Source organism: Aotus nancymaae, unplaced genomic scaffold, assembly GCF_030222135.1.
Source record: "Aotus nancymaae isolate 86718 unplaced genomic scaffold, 86718_ANA_hifiasm-v0.15.2.pri h1tg000019l, whole genome shotgun sequence".
Lineage (NCBI taxonomy): Eukaryota > Metazoa > Chordata > Mammalia > Primates > Aotidae > Aotus > Aotus nancymaae.
The window spans coordinates 27,633,682-27,654,164 of NW_026988431.1; the positions used below are offsets into that span (position 1 = coordinate 27,633,682).

General features: G+C 39.7%; 1 protein-coding gene across 2 annotated transcripts in view; it reads left to right on the forward strand.

Moving 5' to 3' along the window:
* The window catches only part of ACP3 (acid phosphatase 3), an 85,592-nt gene that overhangs the window by 17,747 nt on the left and 47,362 nt on the right, over positions 1-20,483 (forward strand). For both annotated transcript variants that reach the window (XM_012451236.2, XM_012451235.3), the window contains exons 5-9: positions 4,474-4,572; positions 9,179-9,271; positions 12,186-12,318; positions 16,814-16,896; positions 19,562-19,665. In XM_012451236.2, coding sequence (XP_012306659.2) covers positions 4,474-4,572; positions 9,179-9,271; positions 12,186-12,318; positions 16,814-16,896; positions 19,562-19,665 — 512 coding nt within the window. The remainder of the gene's footprint in view (positions 1-4,473; positions 4,573-9,178; positions 9,272-12,185; positions 12,319-16,813; positions 16,897-19,561; positions 19,666-20,483) is intronic.

Consider the following 20,483-nt stretch of genomic DNA (forward strand, 5'->3'; position numbering starts at 1 on the left):
TGAGGGAAATAAGTGCTTGGAGAGGTTAAATAACAAACAAATTGGTCCAAAGCCACACTGCTAGCAAGCATCACTCTGGGATTAAAACAGGCCTATTTCATTCCAGAGCAATTTTCTTCCGTATAAAATCGTGATTCTCAGGCTTAGCTGCATATTAGAATTACCTGGGGAATTTTTTAAAAAATCCTGATGCCCAGGGCACTCCCCATAAGAAATCAGAATGTCTGAAGGTGGACCCATGCATCAGTTTTTAAATAATAATCTCCCTCGATGATTCCAGTAGGGAGCCAAGTTTGAGAACCCAGTATTAGAAACCAAGCTGCCTTAATGGGGCTATTTGGGAGAAACTCTCAAATGTATTTGTACAGGGTGGGACCAATCAAGCACTCTTTAACATTTTCAGAGGAACTTATATTTTTAAAGTAGTAATAAATATACCTAATCTTCCAGGTGTGGAACTTAAGGCTATATGAAAGAAATAGTCTGGGACAAAGAATCCCTTCCTAATTTTCCTGCAGTCCCATCATAGGCATGACCATCTCATCTCGCTATGGCTGAAGCTTAGCCTGATTGCTGGACCCAGACTCTTGCCCAGTGACCTCTGGGATAGGTTACTAACCTCTTTGCCCTGCCAGAACCCCTAGAAATTTGACTTAATTGCTGCATCTAGTGACTTAAGGGTTTTTCCCAAATGCTTTGTAGAAAGTCACTGGAGGTAAATCTACTCCAACCACTTTTCTGCTATTTCTTGAAAAGACAGGATGATTTATTTATAGCTTTCCTTTCACAGCATCAGGAGGGAAGTATTATGATTACCAGTGTTCTTAAGCATTTATGAATATTTTATTCCAAAAAGAAAAAAAAAATCACTTTTACTAACCAGCCTTTTCTGCAGAGATGAAGACTAGATAGCAGCACCAAAATTCAGCAAAATATAGACCACAGCAGCTATTTAACCCTTAATCCTGAATAATAGTAATTAAGGTACGCAGAAAGAGAATGCACGTGCTAGTAGAAGAGGAGGAAAGAAACAGGGTGATGGAGGGAGAGAAAGAGGGAAGCAAGGAACATTATCTACCTATGGCTTCCATCTATCTGATTCACTAAGATCTAAAAAATTCTCTCATATCAACTAAGAAATCTAATGAAACCAATCAACACTAGCTTACTCCCAGCATTTAGCTGTGCTGAATGCTGTAGAGCAATATGAGGCCAAGTTTTTCTAATTATTCATAATTTATTTGATGAAAGCAAATTAGCATGTGCAAAATGTGTAGAAGATATGACAAGACAGCAGGCAATAATTTCAAGTACAAGCCACATATGCTGGGTGAAGTCAGAGAATGAGACATACATGTAGTTACCATAGGACAGTCATTCAGGTCTTCATAAGAGAGGGGGAACTTGAACCAGACCTCACGGCAGAGGGAGGAAAGGAGAGGAAGACAGCACAAAAACACGGCTGTGAGTGAATATGTAGATACTAGTTCTTCTGTGCCCTGAGTTCCTATTTAGAAAGAGAAGGAAAATAAAATTTATTACATTGGATTATATTGGACACAGATTAGAGAATCTAAATTTAATAGCCAGAAGGAATCTTGAGTTGAAAGGCAGTGGGATGTTAGAAGAAGGGCTGGATTTGAAGTTGGAAAACCTACGTCTGAGAGCCAACTGCCACTCCAGATAGATGAGCTTGAGTAACCTCTTTAAACCTCAGTTTCCTTTCTGTAAAATGGGAAAACAGCACCTGCCTAACTTCTTAAGAGATTTGTAAAAGTCAAGTTAGTTAAAAAAAAAAAAAATGGAAAACACACTGTAAACTGCAAAATTCTAGACAGATGTCTTGGTGATTATTCTGCTTATTTTCAGCCTGACTCAATTTATGGATGAGAAAATTAACATCCAGGAGGTAATTAATTAAAATCTAGGCCTTTAATGAACAGTCGTGTGCTTTTTCTCTCAACAATATAATTTCTCCTATGGAAAAATTTGAAAGCCATGCATGCAAATTTAGACTTAAAGCAATGGACATGAAAGAAACCTGTATACATTCTTCAGTATTATGCACATGTGGTGATTGGTACTCTTGGGCACCTGCCTGACAATAGCTTGGAAGAAAAAGACACTGGAGCCTCAGAGAATAACTATTGAAGCAATTCTGGAATTAAGAAATGAGGCCTGAAATGAGATGGTAAAAGATGTTAGAGGAAGAGAAGCAAGGTAAGACAAGGTGACACACAGAATCAGAAATGATGGACAGGAAATAACTTTTAAAATAAATGTTTTCTGAGTAGCTACCAAGATGCCAAGCCCTGTGCTGGGCACTGACAAAGACAGACACGATCCTGACTCTCATCAAGTTTACATTTTACAGGAAATAGATGATAAAGAAGTAAATGCAGCCAGCCAAGGTGGCTCATGCCTGTAATCCCAGCACTTTGGGGAGGCCGAGGCTGGTGGATTATGAGGTCAAGAGATCGAGACCACCCTGCCTAACATGGTGAAACCTGGTCTCTACCAAAAATACAAAAATTAGCTGGGGGTGGTGCGTGCCTGTAGTCCCAGCTACTCAGGAGGCTGAGGCAGGAGAATTGCTTGAACCCAGGAGGAAGAGGTTATAGTGAGTCGAGATCACACCACTACACTCCAGCCTGAGCAGCAGAGCAAGATTCCAAAAAGTAAATAAAATAATGCCATACGGTGATGAGTTCCTGGAAATAAATGAAACAGGTTAATATCATAGAGGCTGGTGCAGGGTGGCTGGAAGAGGGGTTGAAATCAATTGGGGAGTGTTCAAGGCAGGAAACAGTTAGTGCAGAGATCCTAAGCCAGTGCCTTCAGGGACAGCAAGAAGGCTCACAGTGTGGCTGGAGAGGAGTAACAAGGGACAGTAATAGGAGAGGAGGGCAGTGCAGTTCCTAGAGGCCAACTCATGCAGACTCTTGATGTGGTCTGTGTGGTGGTGAGTTTGGATTTAATTTTAGGTAAAATGGAAAGCCAATGAAGGTCATGAATCACAAAATGACATGATCTGATTGATACTTTAAAAAGAGTTGCGCTTAAAAAATAATAATAAAAGATATTAGTGTAACTGTTGTGTGAAGAATGAATTAGGATGGCTGAAAGAGTGAACGCTGATTTACCAAATGGAAAGCTCTCACAAGTTATGGTGGCCAGGACTGGGAGGGGACTATGAAGATAAAGAAAGAGATTATGAAGTAGGTTGATAAATTCTGTCATTGGCAGAAGCAGGGAAAATTACAAAGAGGGAAGGGTTAAAAATGAAGTTGAATTCATCTTAGTGATAGAGGTTGGAGAACGATGGCTAGAGGAGGAGCAGAAGTCAGTCGGGGAGTGTTCAAGGCAGGGAACAGTTTTATGCAGAGATCCTAAGCCTGTGGCTTCAGGGACAGCCAGAATGCTCTTGTAACACATGCAAGTTTAGCCCTGTACATGTTAAATTTAAGGAAAAAGAGAAACATCCAAATTAATTAAAATCCAGACCTGTAATGAATAGTCTTGTGCTTTTTCTCTCAACAATGTAATTTCTCCTATGAAAACATTTGAAAGCCATGCATGCAAATTTAGACTTAAAGCAATGGACATAAAAGAAACCTGCATACATTCTTCACTGTTAAGTGCATGTGATTAAGCGGTACTTTCAGGCACTGGCCTGACAATAGCTTGCCGACAATTGCCTGTACTTCTACCAAGGGCTAGAAATACAGGACTAGCCACAGATGGAAAGTAAGGGCAACAAAATAAACTTGAGAGCCACAAACCTGTGGCTTATAGTTTAAATTACAAAACACTGTCAAATTTTAACTAATTCTAGGATGATCACTTTGTCCTAACAACAGGTTTTTGAAGTATATTTTTCTAAGTATTTAACATGTACTCTTATTTTAACAGTCTGCAAATTTGCAAAAACCAAAGTCAATGAGTGGTTAATTGACTTAAGATTTTTTCTAGAATCAAATTCATTTCCCTGTACGTACATGTGTTGCGGGGGGGATGGGGTGCAGATATGCACTTAGTGCAAGAAATGAATACACTTAGTGCAAGAATGAATACACTTAGTGCAAGAAATGAATACATTTAGTGCAAGAAATGTGTACAGATATGCACTTAGTGCAAGAAATGAAAGGGATTGGGAAGAAAGTAAGATAACAGTTATTCACATGGAAGATCAAGAAGAGAAGTGTAAATATTTACCAACAGCACAGTCCTATTACGGCAAGTTTATGAAAGGAAAAAAAGGATTTTCAGTTCTGAATACATATCCTACTATTTTAAGACCTACAGATCATTTCATTCTTTCTCTTCAATTTTGGAATTTCCACTTGTCTCAAAACACATGTGAATCTTTTATTAAGGTTGCTTTGGACCTAATGAGGCTTAAAATATTGCTGCAGCATCTTTAGCAAAGTTTTTCTGACTCATAAAGGTTTTATGATTTTTCTCTTTCCTCAGTTGCTATATCTGCCTTTCAGGAACTGCCCTCGTTTTCAAGAACTTGAGAATGAGACTTTGAAATCGGAAGAATTTCAGAAGAGGCTGAACCCTTACAAGGTTAAAAGCTAGTTTTGTTTAGTGGTGTACTTGAGTGTCAGGGCCAAGACACAAGATGAAGCTTTGGCTTCTGAAAAGTATGGGATGAATGCATCTGTCAGTGGCTGGTTATAGCAATGGGTTAGAATATTTAATGAGGGAAGTCATCACTTCTGGCTTTCGCTCCCTGTACGGGGTTCACAAACCAATAGACAAGTCAGTCCTTTTGAATCCTTTACCCATTGTCTTGAAAGGAACCAGGAGTAAGTAAGTAGCTGGATGAGAATAAATACAAATCTAAAATCACCTGCCTTATTCAGGTTGAGTGGCTGGGACTATTGTCTTCATATACAAAGGACAGTCTCTTTTGTTTCTGTGTTTCTATTTTGCAAAATATCCATTTTCAGCACAATACAAAAGATAGATAAAATGCTGTGTACTTTTTAAAATAATCTTTTTGATGAATAATACATTCATACTGTCCAAAAATTAGAAAATACGTAAAGCAATACAGTGGAAGTCTCCATGGCCCCACAGGTACCCACTAGCATTATTTTCTTATGTAGTCTTCCAATTTTCTTATGCATATACAAACATAAAAATATATTCTGATAGATTCTCCTTTTGTTACATGAAAGTGGTATACTACTCATAGGGTTGAGCCCCTTGATTTTGTTTTGTTTTTTTCCATTTAACAAAATATCTTGGAAATATTTCTATGTCTATATGCAACGAGTTTCCTCCTTTTCTTTCTTTTCCTTTTTTTTTTTACAAATGTGTAATATTTATATTTATGCCATAATTTATTTAACCAGTCCCTACTGATAAAAATATGGGTCATTTTTCAATCTTTCATTTTTACAAACAGCATATATGAATACCTTGTGCATCTAAATAGTTTCACAAGAATACCTGTGGGATAATATCCCAGAAGTAGACATTCTGGGTCAATTTGAAATATTAAGTTACCTTCCAAAGAGATTTTACTACTTTCTACTTCTATCAGCACTGCATGCAAGTGCCCATTTCTCTGCAACCTTGCCAACAGTATGTGGACCACTCTGGGGATTTTTGGAAATCTGATAAGTGGAAAATAATATTACTAGAAGCATCCCCTCTAAAATTAGGAATAAGACAAGGAAGCTCACTATCATAACTATTATGCAACATTATACTATAGTACTTTTTTCTTGTGATGAGTGAGTTTGGGTATCTCCTAGTTAAATGCCATTTTTTGGTTTTTTGGGGGGGTTTATTTCTTTTTTAACTTTTATTTTAAGTTCAGGGTACAAGCGCAGGTTTGTTACATAGGTAAACACGTGTCATGGGAGTTTGTTGTTCAGATTATTTCATCACCCAGGTATTAAGCCTAGTACTCATTGATTATTTCTCCTGACCCTTTCCATCCTCCCACCCTCCACCCTCCCAGAGGCCCCAGTGTGTGCTGTTCCCCTCTATGTGTCCGTGTGTTCTCCTCAGTTAAATGCCATTTGTATTTCCTTTTATATCAATATCCCTTGACTATTTTTCTTTTGGATGATTGATTTTCCTTTTACTATAAGTTTTTAGAAGCTTTTTATATATATTTTAACATTTCTGTCTGTGATATTTTGTGTGTGAAAACATACTCACTCAACATGCTTTTTCCTATTTTTTTTTCATTCAACAACACCAATCAACATGAACAGAAGACTTCTGTGACCAAATATGGGTGATTTCTTCCCACCAATAGGCAGCTAGTTCTGTAGTGTGCACCAGCTGGCTGTCCTCCAATTCAGTTTTGACACCATCTATCTGGAGATAGCATCAGATCCCACAGGTTGAGGGCTCAGGCCCCTAAACTGGCCACCCCCAACCTGCCACCTTAGACACTAGACGCAAGTCCAGACCTCCAAACTTCTGACAGACTGGCTTTAAGTTGGGGTTTCTCACAAATTCCTCTTTGGGTTCAATTAATTTTGCAGGGGCAGCTCACAGAACTCAGGGAAACACAGTTACAGGTTTATTACAAAGGATATTACAAGGAGCTTGCCTGCCTTCTTCAGGACCACCACATTCCAGGAACCTCTATGTGTTCAGCCGTCTGAAGGCTTTCTGAACCCTGTCCTTTTGGCCTTTATATGGAGATTTCATTCCATAGCCATGATTGATTAAGACATAGGCTATTGGCTATCAATTTAACTTCTAACTCCCTCTCCTCCCCAGAGGTTCTGAAGCAGGAGAGAAAGTCCCAACCCTCTAATCCTGGCCTTGGCTTTCTGGTGATCAGCCCTCATCTTGAAGCTGGCCAGGGACTGCCAGCCATCAATCAGTTATTAGCAGGCAAAAAGCCATACTTCGGAGACTCCAAGGATTTTAGGAGTTGTATGGCAGAAAATGGAGATGAAACCAAATATATATATCACAATATCACAGATAATGAATGGCATTTTTAAAAAGTGTTCTATTGACTTTGCTTACTGTGTTCTTGCAATATAGGTTCTGTATCAATTTATTCTTATATGGCTTCTATATTTTGAGTCATATTTAGAAAAGCTTTCCCTACCCTAGGTTATAAAGAAGTCTGTAATGCTTTCTTCTAATTCCACTCTAGCTTCATTTCTACATTTATATATTGAATTCATTTATAGTTCATACTGGTAGGAAGTATGAAGTATGTATCCTGCTTAAGTTTTTTCTCAGAAGATTATCTAATTGCCCCATCATTATTTATTGAATAGTTCATTTTTCCCACTTATTTAAGCTATTATATATTAAAATCCCCATATGTGTGGGGTCTACTTATGTGATTTTTATTCTGTTTAATTTATTAGCCAAAATTTGGGTTTTAATTATTAAGACCTTATAATATGCTTTAATATCTAAAGGGCTAGTCATCCATCATTGCTCTACTTTTTCTGAGCTTCCATGACTATGTTTTAATTTTCTTTGTGAACTTGAGGGTCAGCTTGTCTAGTTCCAAAAGTATTTTTTAATTTTTAGTATTTTCATTAGGATCATATTAAATTTATTTAACTTAGGGAGAATTTGCAACTTTTTACTGTCAAATCTTCCTTTCTAGGAATATGGTACATGTTCCTACTTATTTTATTGTAAAGATTATTTTAGGGTTTTCTTCATATATATCTTTACATTTTTGTTGTCTGTTTCAGGTTTACAGTATCTGCAAATAATAATGGTGTATCTCCAGTTTTAAAAAATGTGTGCCTCTAATTTCTTTCTTTTGCTTATGTGCATTGGCCACTACTAACAGTATAATGTTATGGGCAGTGTTGGTAGTGGGTATTCTTGTCTTATTTCTGATTTCAGAGGAGTTTTCCTAATAAGCATACTGGCTTTTGAACCAAAATAGATACATTTTTATCAAGTTAAGGAAATACCCACCTTTCTTATTTTCTTGAGTGGTTTTTTTAATCAATATATGTTGTTTAATCTCCTGAATGATTGTTTTAACATTTTCAAATATAATCAAATTATTTTTCTCCTTGGATCAATTCAATGATTGATTACATTCATAGATTTACCAGTATTGAACAATCTTTACATTTCTCAAATCAAACCCATTTCCTTTTATGTGACATTGAATTTACTTCCTATTATTTTACTTAGGACTTTCCCATTGATATTTACAAGTGGCATTGAACTAACAGTTTTATTTTGGGGGGCAATCTTTGTCAGTATCAATGTTACACTTAGTTCATAAGAAGTTTTTGAAAGTTTTCTTTCATCTTCTATGCTCCAGAACAGTTGAAACAACATTAGAATAATTTACTTTTGAAAATCCTGGTAGAATTCTTCTATGATAGTCATCTGGCCCTGGAGCTTTTATGTTTGAAGAGATGGCAATAGGAGCTCTATAATAATAATTTCTATTTATTTTATGAAAATCTATTGGGGTTAATATTAGCAAATTGTAGTTCCCTAGAAATTTCATCCATCAGACAAACAATATCTTCCAAAAGGCTTTCCAGAAATGGCTGCCAATTTCAGCAGTCAGATAGCCGAACATTGGGTCTCATTATTGCGACAATCCAAGAATCATACAGAACCTAGCAAAAGATTTGCATTCCATCCAAATTTTATATGTATAGCTGAAGACCAAGTCCTATTTCTGTTGAATTTTCCTGGATGCGTTGGCCTGGAATATGCGTGCCTTTCTCACCTGGAGGTATTTACATGTAAGTTACACTTTACCCACTTCTAAAAAGAATCTGAGGCAGTACACTTCAATCCAATTCCAGCACAAACCAGGAACATGTGGCAGTCAGCCAGCATCTATCTACATTTTAAAAGTAATAATAAGGAATAATCAATTTGTGTTCGTAAAATTCTTTGGAACGGCATCATCGTAACCAATATTACTGGTGCATTTTTCTGTGAAGAACAGCATTTCTCAACAGGGGCACATATGCTTCGCAGGGAACATTTGGCAATGTCTGGAGACAGTCTGGGTTGCACAAGTGGGAGATTAGGAATGCCATTGGCATCTAGTGGGTAGAGGCCAGGCTACTGTGAAACAACCTGTAATGTACAGGACAACTCCTACAACAAAGAATTGTCCAGCCCAAAGTATCAATAGTGCTGAGAAACCTGTGTAGGAATTTTCCTTTCTCTGTTTGTGTTTCAGGATTTTATAGCTACTTTACCAAAACTTTCAGGATTCCATGGCCAGGACCTTTTTGGAATTTGGAGTAAAGTCTACGACCCTTTGTATTGTGAGGTAAAAGACAAAAAATCAAAGGTTAACTTGCAATCTGATTTCATGATTTATGCTGATTTTGAAACAGATGAGTATCTTTTCTTCTACTTCTTTATGAATGTATTACTTATGCTTCTTTTGACATTGAAACATAATTCACAACTTTCTTATATTAACTTAAAAATCCTGACTTCTTTTTTCTCTCTAGTATTATTTATGTTTGCATCCTTTAAAAAATTACAAGCAAAATTGCTTTTCTTCTATGAGTTTCCACTGTGGTTTTCTTCCCCCTTGGATTCAGTAGGAGCTTATTTATTTTGCAGCCACTCAAAAATGCTGGGTTCCTGTCCTGGGTCTTAATGAAAAGGCAATGTTGTTATAAAGAAAGATAGGGGAGGCTGAGTGTGGTGGCTTACGCCAGTAATTGTAGCACTTTTTGGGAGGCCAAGGCAGGTGGATCACAGGGTCAGGAGTTCAAGATCAGCCTAGCCAACATGGTGAAACCCCATCTCTACTAAAAAGACAAAAATTAGCCAGGCATGGTAGTAGGCACCTGTAGTCCCAGCTACTCAGGAGACTAAGGCAGGAGAATCGCTTGAACCCGGGAGGTGGAAGTTGCAGTGAGCCAAGATCGTGCCACTGCACTCCAGCCTGGGCAACAGAGTGAGACTCTGTCTCTAAATAAATAAATGAATGAATGAAATGAAGAAAGAAGGGAGGGAGGGAGGGAGGGAGGGACGAAGGAAGGAAGAGGGGGGAAATTACCTGATTTCTGAATGTAGAAATAAACAAGCAAACTATAAGCCAGTCTATTTGTATTTGCTTATCAAGAAAGAACTTCTTTCTTGCTTTGCGATGCATTTGAAGTATCCTTTGTGGCCAGATAAATGATTGTTTTTCAAGGTTACATGGTGTTTTTCCATCACCATGCTCCACCTTCTGGCCAAAAGGAGTACTCTCTATTCCTGTTTTCCCAACTAGTTCACTAAATACTGGGCAAGATTGTTACTACCCACCCACCTAATTCATATTGACTTCTAACTTTGAGGTCATCATAATAGTCTAGGGGGCAGCAATTACTTCCATAGTTCTATCTTAATAACAGATGACACAGTTTGCCTCCATCCATCTTAGAGTTAATTGACCCAATCACATGCTACTTTCCCATATTTTCACTTTATCATCAGTATCTATTTCAGTGAAAATTCACTGGCCTTGCGAAAGACTCTTCAGTGAAAACAAGAGCCCACATTTTTATTCCAGTCTTGATTTTTTTTCTTCCTTGCTACAGTTTGAACTGAGCTATTCCAAAACGTGGCCATGTTTCGTGATCTCTTTTCCAAATCTCTCACTTATTTCCTCTGTAGGTCACTCCACTCTGGTCTCCTTTCACGAACTCACTTTCTCGCTCTCTCTCGATCCTGCCCTTGAAACTGGAGGACTCCTAATTGACTCTTCCTAATGGGTAATAAATATTGGCACAAGGTCTCTACCTGCCCTGTTTGTACTTATTCATTCATTTAACACATATTTACCAAGTACCTACTGTGTGCAAGGTACAGGCTTTCATCAAGAGTTAGTGAACTACAGCCAGGTGTGGAGGCTCCTGCCTGTAATCCCAGCACTTTTGGGAGGCTGAGGCCGGAAGATCATTGAGGCTAGAAGCTCAAGATGGGCCTGGGCAGCACAACAAGGCCCTGCCTCTACAAAACACTTAAAAATTAGCCATGTGTGGCCAGGTGCGGTGGCTCATGCCTATAATCCCAGCACTTTGGGAGGCTGAGGCGGATGGATTGCCTGAGCTCAGGAGTTCTAGACCAGCCTGGCCAACATGATGAAACCCCATCTCTACTAAAAATACAAAAATTAGCCAGGTGTGGTGGCCCATGCCTGTAATCGCAGCTGCCCGAGAGGCTGAGGCAGGAGAATCACTTGAATACAGGAGGCGGAGGTTGCAGTGAGCAGAAATCATGCCACTGCACTCCAGCCTGGGCAACAGAGCAAGACTGTCTCAAAAAAAAAAAATTTTAGTCACTTGTGGTGGCATGCAGCTGTAGTCCCAACCACTCAGGAGGCTGAAGTGGGAGGATTGCTTGAGCCCTGAAGTTAGAGGTTACAGTGAGCTGTGATGGCCACTGCATTCCAGCCTTGGTGACAGAGCAAGACCCTGTCTCTGAAAAAAACAACAAAAAAAATGTCAGCAAACTAGACTCTGATGGGGGTAGGGCGGGAATATATTACTGAAGCCTCCAGAAATATAATGCCTTTCCTAACTGGCCTCTCAGGCAGCTCATTCATCTTTTTTGGGGAGATGGAGTCTTGCTCTGTCCCCCAGGCTGGAGTGCAGTGGTGCAATCTCGGCTTACTGCAACTTCCGCCTCCTGGGTTCAAGTGATTCTCAATGCCTCAGCCTCCCAAGTAGCTAGGACTACACGCACACGCCACCACACCGGGCTAATTTTTTGTATTTTTATTAGAGACGGGGTTTCACTGTGTTAGCCAGGATGGTCTTGATCCCCTGACCTTGCGATCCACCTGCCTCAGTCTCCCAAAGCACTGGGATTACAGGCATGAGCCACTGTGCTCGGCAGCTCATTCAGCTTTTAAGAAGATTTCTAACCCTTTTATAAAGGAATGAGATATTATTTCCATACTGCACCCTTACTCTACAAAATATGAGCCACCCACTGATCCAGAGTTAAACCAAAAGCTATGGACTGGGTAGGAAAGGGCAAATTCATTTATATAAGCTTCTCTTCTGAAAGTCAATACCACTACTTATCACAATATGAAATTCTCTTAGAAAGAAATGGCAGGACAAGAAAGTCTAGCCCTACTAGTTCTTGTGGGGTGAAAAAGGATAAAATAAGTCAACAAAGAGGACAGTCATAAGCAAAACTACACATACATTTTTCTTCCTTTTTCTTTGCTACAGAGTGTTCACAATTTCACTTTACCCTCCTGGGCCACTAAGGACGCCATGACTAAGTTGAAAGAATTGTCAGAATTGTCCCTCCTGTCCCTCTATGGAATTCACAAGCAGAAAGAGAAATCCAGGCTCCAGGGGGGTAAGTATTAAAAAACGAGAGGAGCATATTGGATTTGTGGTTGAATGATCCGGGTCTGAGTCCCAGTCCCTCCACTAATCAACTGTGTGACCTCGGGCAGTTCACTTAATCACTCTTGTACCCGCTTCCATTCTGCAAAATGGGGATATTAATGATTCCTACTTCATAGAGAGTGAGGATTAAAACGAATGTATGTATTCAAAGGGCTTAGAACAAACAGCACCTGGTATATAATACACTGTCAATAAACATCATATGTTATTATAATTATGATTATTACTCACTTGGGCCCTTAGTTTTCTATCTGGAAAATGAAAGCTAAAGCTAAATGATCCTTTCCATCCCTTCGAGATCAAAGAATCAAGGATCTATGTCTGAGCCCCATGAAAATCAACTGTGTCTTGTGGCCCATAGGGGAATCTCTCAAGTGTGAAGTATAACAAAAGTGGCCTGTTTTCCTAAAACCCTGAGATGGTCCAAGTCAGGTTAACACACATATTCTAGGCATTTTGAGATTAATACAATTGCATCATGATTCCTGCCATTGCCAGACACTATTCATCACAGTATCAGAACAAATTCATCAAACTCCCAACAGAATGCATAGAGGCAAAGCCTACTAAGGCTGAACCAAACTGGGAGGATATTTGCTAAGGCTACTTAACTAGGGAAAGAATTCAAATCACTGACCAGAAAAGGAGTCAATTATAGCTAGAAAAGCAGGGCCGCACACGAGGTACAACGAGTGAGGCAAGCTGTAACCAGGAGAATTAGGTATGAAACCAGGACGGTCAGGAGCAAATTCATGTGAGATGAATAAAGTAGGTTGGGGCAAAAAATTTAGGACAGTGGCTATTAATGACATGAGGGTGTTATAGACCAGCTATTACAGGAATCCTGATTGTATGGCACAGAGACAGACATGGTAGAAATGTGTAAGTCCTTACTTCACATTTAACACATGAGCAATGAGATCTAGCCCTTGAGGAAGGGAGAGGCTCCAGAGAGGAGTCTTAGACCGAACATGGAGTGTTGGAAAAAATTACCAGGCAGGATACAGGCTATGTGTATGGGCAGAACCCAGGAAGAAGCTCAATCGTAACAACAAAAGATGTAGAGGGTGCCTTGGAAGCCACATAAGCACTCAGCCTCATTTCGAGCCCACCAGGTGCCAGCAGTGTAACTCAGTCCCAAGCCCCATCAGATGGTGGAAGTGGACTCTTGATTTATTTCCCCCAACCTAGTTATGGTGGAATTAGGTATCTAGCCCCTTACGACTCAAAGTGCAGCCTACTTTTCAGCATCGGCATCAACTACCACCTAACTAGAAATATAGAACCTCAGGCCCCACTCCCAAGTGAGTTGAATCAGGATCTGCATTTGAATAAACTCCCAACAAGCTTTATGCCAGATGAGAGTTGACAGTAGTCTAATACTAGATGTAGGGATGTGTATATATGAATAAGAAATGGAATTGCTCCATTTTCCTCTTGTTTCCTCTTTTGTTCCCCTTTGGCTACCAGAAGTTTATATTTGAGAGAAGCCACTTCCCTTCTCTGGATCTCTGTTTCACTCCCCGATGAGGAGATTAAACTAGACTCTGTCTGTAAGAGTCCTTCTCTGAGATGTTCTCTGATCTTGGATTCTAAAGGCTGGCACTTGTATGAAACCAGCTGTCCTACTTTCTGGAAAAAGTCCAGCGCCATTGTTAATCAGGAAATTTTTTCCTGTGTGGTTCTGCCAAAACACAAGCTCAGACTATTGTTCAGATCTGGCTAGGCAAGAGAGATTTGTCAGCTACATGCTTGTTGAATGATGACACAGCTGAACACAGTCCTGCACAGAAAACCCACACTGTCTAGGTGACAAAGAGTGGTGTGGAAACATCAGGGCCATATTCCGACCTTCGCAGGTTTTCTTTGTTAGTTTGTTTTGTTTTTGTTTCTTTCTATTTTTTGTTTGTTTGTTTGTATGTTTGTTTTTGAGACAGAGTCTCGCTCTGTCCTCCAGGCTTGCAGCAGCATGATTATGGTTCACTGTAGCCTTGACCTCCCAGACTCAAGCAATCCTCCCACCTCAGCCTCCCAAATAGCTGGGACTATAGGCGTGTACCACCATGCCCAGCTAAATTTTTTTTTAATTTTTTGCAAAGACAGAGTCTTCCTATGTTGCCCAGGCTAGTCTTAAACTTCTGGGCTCAAGCGATCCTCCCACCTTGGCCTCCCAAAGTGCCAGCATTACAGGCATGAACTACTATTCTCAGTCTGGAATTTTTATTTTATCATTTAACTTCAGGGATGACACTGTTCAGTAACACCACACACACACACACACACACACACACACACACACATACACACACACACTCTCCAAAAAAGTCCCTGAGGCAAATTTAGGACCACATGGCTGGTCATATCAGTGAAAAGAGAGCTCTTTTTGCTCGAGGCCAGAAGTTGACAAACTACTGCCTGTATGCCAAATCCAGCCCACTACCTGGTTTTGTAAATAAAGTTTTACTGAAATGCAGCCACACTCATTCATTTATGTATTGTCTATTGCTGCTTTCATGCTATCACCGCAGAGTTGAGTAGCTGCAACAGATTTTATAACCAACAAAGCCTAAGACATTTACTCTCTGGTCTTTTACAGAAAAAGTTTGCCAGCCTCTGCTGTAGACTAGAAGTGAAGGAAGCAAAGTTTATATCTTCAGATCAATGATATGTTGTTTAGTTTATGAAGATTTAATAAAGGATACAACACATAACTTCAAAGCTAGCTTTCCACTATAGTGTGGTCTAATGATTACAAATAAGGGTTTTGAAGCAGGACATGCTAGACTTAAAGCCCTCCTTATCTGCTTACAAGTTGTATAATCTGATTAAGTTGCTGAGCCACTCCAAGCCTCAGTTTCCCCACTTATAAAACAGAATATTGGTATGCCAGAGCCTGAGGAGAATCATGATAGTCACCCCTAATCAATCCTGCAATAAGGGGGTAATCATCCCAGAACCAAGAATTGATATATTCATTACCAGAACTGCAGCCTGAACAAAAGGCACTTGTTGACAAAGGGCAAGTTGCTGATTGCAGGTGTCTGTCATGGCTCCCAAGAGCTTGGCCACAGAGTTTAGCACCAACATGGGATTCTAATCAAGCTAAAGTCCCTAATGCATTACACAGGGCAACCCTCTCTGAGATGAAGGGATTTAGACCTGTTAGACATGTACATCAGATTTTCCTATTCATCCTCAAGAAAATTCCAGCATCTACAGAAAGAGCAGATCACCTACCTCCTTAATTAACCCTTTTTTATACTTACTGGTGTACAGACCTGTCTCTTCTTACTATGTTATGAGTTTTTAGAGGGCAGGGACCAGGTCTGATTCTCCTAGCATAGTATCTGGCCCATCATAGCTGCTCAGTATGTGTTTGCTGAGTGGACTACAGAACCTGAGATTATAGTCCATCTATTAACATCAGTGGCCTGCTCATTACAAAACACATATACATACACACACACACACATACACACATACATTCTCTTTCTCTCTCTCTCTCTCTCTCTCTCTCTCTCCCCCCCCACCCCTCCCCGCTCCCCCGCTCCCCACAGTGGTCATTCTCAAGCCAGGAGAGCACATGCAGGGTAAAGAGACCAACAGACACACCAGATGGTTATAGACATCTCTGAAGCAACATGTCCTTAAAACAGGATCTGTTTTGGCACCACAAGGTACCTCACTGCCTTCAGTGAGGATAAATAGGATAAAATCTGCAAGCTCTGCATCTGCCTTTCACCACCTCAGAAGCAACAGCAGTTAGGTGTTCAGATGTGAAATGTGAAGAGCAAAACATTTCCTCTACTGCAGACAGACAGAACCTCAAATGAAAGCTAAAGATGCTGGCTGTCCCCCTAGTAGTGACATCTAGGGTAACTTGAAGAAATGGTCCACAGAGAATAGTCCATGACCTGTACAAACATCCAGAGAGCTGCTTTCTCCCATGGCCTCCCTCAGGTCTGACTGCCAGAGAGTAGAAGCAAGGGGGTGAAAACAGAGGTGTACCTGCCATGCTGTCATTTCAGGTCTGCTCTGGAGAAAAACATGGGCTAAAAATTCTCTTTTATGATCTGAAAAAGCCATCTGAAGTTCCATCCAAGCTTATCAGCCTCCTAACCAGACCTTTAACAAAACCTGATATGGTTGAGTCCTAGTGTGCCAATCCAGCTTTCCTTACCTGGCTGTGTGACTCACTTAATATCTCTGAACTTAAGATTCCTTACCTATAAATGAGGGTTGAGATGTAGGATTCAGTTAAAGAAAAAAGTATGTAAATCACACTATCTAACACAGAGCAGATGCTCAACAAAATTAGATCTTTGCTCCTCTTCTTAAGTCATGGTGGGGAGAGTCCCCAACTATGAATTGACAAAAAGCTAATAAACTAAAATAGAAGCTTATGTTTGCTTCAGCTTGGTTATTGATTTATCTCCTTTAAGGTGTCCTGGTCAATGAAATCCTCAATCACATGAAGAGAGCAACTGAGATGCCAAACTACAAAAAACTTATCATGTATTCTGCAGTAAGTATTTTTGTCTTCATTTAACATCTATTTGTTCAAGTGTGTGATCTCTTGGAGCATGGGACCTCATCTTCTTTATCTTCATTTTCCCATCACCTTGTATGTGGTAGGCACTTACACAAAGCTTTTAGAATTAAATGCATCATTCCGGCCTTTAAGGGATTTATAATCTAATACTAACAAGAAGACAAATATAAGCACCATACAAAACAGTATGGAAATGCCATTCAGCCAAGTGCTTTGGCACTTCAGACAAGCTAGCCATCCCTTGTGTTCCAAGAGGGTGGAGAAGAGAAACAGAAAAGCTTCTGGGACAAGGTAGCACATCCAACACATCAAGATGAAAGGCGTTAGTAAGTGCTCCTCACTAGTGTATAGGACAAAGAAAGTGAATTATTAGGTCAGAGGTGGAAGGCCAGTAATGTTGCATGGAAAAGGTGGTACGAAATTAGTGGATGCTAACTGTGCTGCTCAATATGGAACCCAGTAACCACAAGTAGCTATTTACATTTAAATGAATCATGATTAAGTAGAATGAAAAATTAAGTTCCTCGGTTATGTTAGCCACATTTCAGGTGTTCAATGGCCATACACAGTCAGTGGCTACTGAATTAGACAGCACAGATATACAACATTCCATCATTACAGAAAGTTTTTAGACAGCCCCTATATAGAGTGTCAGAAGTTTATGCTGGATGGCAGTTGTAGGGCCATCTAGTCCTGTTGCTTCTTTGTTTAGTTATAGAAAGAAGCAAGGAAGCTAGGGATAACTCTCTGTCAGTGTTTGCTCAGGGAAGGCAGGGCAGGGGTGACAGGATAGAAGCAGCATTTTAGAAATTAATTATTTTGTAGCATGACTGGATGTTGGGAACAGGATATGGTGTAGAAAGCTTTTGTGACTGTCTAGAAAAATGGGGGTGTGGCCTAAAAAAATTCCCTAAAATTAGGGAAGCAACAGGAGAGGAAAAGAGGTGAGTCAGGTTACAAGAAAAACTGAGTGTGCATTCTCAGTGATGAATTGGAAGTGGGTGGAGGGCAACGATGGGGAAGGTGAAGCCCCAGATGAAGGCAGGTTTTCAGTTCTCAATGGCAGGAAGGAGGTGGTCTTGGACCAGGTAAATGTACTGACTTGACAATGGGTTTGAAATACCATGGGGCATCCAAGCAGAAAACTCCAGATGGCAAAGGGAATAGAAGGAGGAAAGGGAAGAAGGACTGCAACTCAAAGTTAGAGCTATATTTTTGAGTAGAAATAAAAGAGAGTAAAAGATCTTAGAACAGGTTTTCATCTTGGAGAAGCCAGGGAAAGACACAGTGTTGGGGGAAAATTCTACAATTGTATTATACATTCAAATAGCTGCACATGGAGTCTGGAATGAGCAGGGAAACAGGACATAGCATGATGACTCCTCTCACTCATGTCTCCATGATGAAATGTTTCTCAGCTGTGGCTGGAGAAAGAAAGCCATGTTTTCATTTATGCAAGAAGGTAAAAGAGGTGACTGAAAATACAGAGAAGTTTGTCTATTATCGGGAGCCCTAAATGGTATGGACTAGGGAAATAGCCTCAGGTAGGCCTGGAATTAGTCAATTCTGCCAGTGTTTCTAGTGGTTAATCTGATTTTTAGTTTTAACTTGTGGTATGACTTCCAGCATGACATATCCATAGCTCCTTTTTTTTCTCTCTATTAGTTTACTTCTAGGCCCTTTTGAATATGTGCACATACAGTTTAGGCAGCCAAATGTTATCCCAATTTTGTAGATATGGAAGTTGAGGACTGCCTAAGATTAGATCACTAATCAGTGGCAGAAAGGAGACTGAAAACTACTCCCCTGCACCTTCCAGCCATTCTGGGGTAAACATTTAGCTTTACAATTATTTTTAAAGTGTACCCTATATTCCTTGTATTTTATCTTCCCTAAACATTTAAACTTCATATATTCTTCCACAACTTTAAATCACAGATGATGCTAATCTATAGAAAAAGATAATCTAGCATTAATGTATTTCAAAATATTTCAAAAAGGCATAACACTTAAGGAAACTTGATTCAAATTTACTTTCTTCCATTTTGGGGTTATACAACATTAAGCAAGTTGCTTGATTTCCCTGGGTCTCAACTTCTTTATCTTTTATTATTTTTTAAATTATTTTTTTTATTTTATTGAGATAGAATCTTGTTCTGTTGCCCTCTGAGTGCAGTGGTGCCATCTCGGCTCACTGCAGCCTCTGCCTCCTGGGATTCTCCTGCCTCAGCCTCTGGAGTAGCTGGGATTACAGGTCCGCACCACCATGCCCACCTCTTTTTTTTAAGTAGAGATGGAGTTTCACCATGTCGGTCATGCTGGTCTCAAACTCCTGACCTCAAGTGATCTGCCTACCTCAGGCTCCCAAAGTGCTGAGATTACAGTCATAAGCCACCACACCTGACCAATTTCTTCAGTTTTAAATGGAAATAATGATACATATCTAAATCATACTGTCTTATACACAGCTGATGCTCAACCAAAATTAGTTTATTTCTTTCTCTACTTATTAAGCCATGGCGGGGCACATGGGAAATGTAATTGAATTAGAAGCCATCATGGTGCTCCACAAGTGCGTCATACCTATTGAATGTGAATCTGAACAGGTGATAAAATGATTTGTTTCAAATCTCTATAGCATGACACTACTGTGAGCGGCCTACAGATGGCACTAGATATTTACAACGGACTCCTTCCTCCCTATGCTTCTTGCCACTTGATGGAATTGTACTTTGAGAAGGGGTAAGTGACGAAGTGCCTTTCAAAACCAGTATCACTGGACCTTAGGTTTCATTATTATTATTTTGGGTTAAGGGTTGTATGCCTGTTTGTCTTTGATTTGGTTTCATATTCAAAGGGAAGAATGATAGTTATAGGATGCTAGTTACATCTCTTTTTTCTTTTTCATGAAGACTTTTATTGGAAAATAACATACACAGTAGATGAAAAATTTGAGAAATAGCCTACGCAACAGAAATTACATTTTTTAAAAGGTTAAGGTATTCTAAGAAGTATGCATGTATTGCATATATATTTGGGAAGAGAAAAATTGATGGTTATATAATTTTTTCAATTAAATAATTCAAGCATATTCATTCAACTTCTGAAGATTTATGTACACAAGTCAAGATTATTAAAGTACAACTTCTAACTGGTGTTTATGTCTCTGTAACCCGGTGTGGCCCTCCCCAGATGACCACGGCTTAGCTTGAACCCATAAAAGGGTCAAAGTTAGAGTGGCCAAATTCCCAGTTCACCCAGAACTGACCCATGAAATCTGGTGTTCTCAGAACATGTGAATTTCATTGTTAAAACCAGGAATGTCCTGGAAAAACTGGAAAGAGTTGATTATCACAGTCAAGGTCATACCAAAAATGTTTATCTGCAGTGACAATGGCATTCTCATTGGGAGGAGGAGAAGGAGGTGTTTGGGACAAGTCGCCAGACTTCATGGGATATTATTAGTGGAATAAGAGCAAGGAAAGGGCTGACCCCATTAAAGCAATGACCCCAGAGTTTGTTTCAGGGTTGATCAGGGAGATCTATTTTGCCCTTCCCTC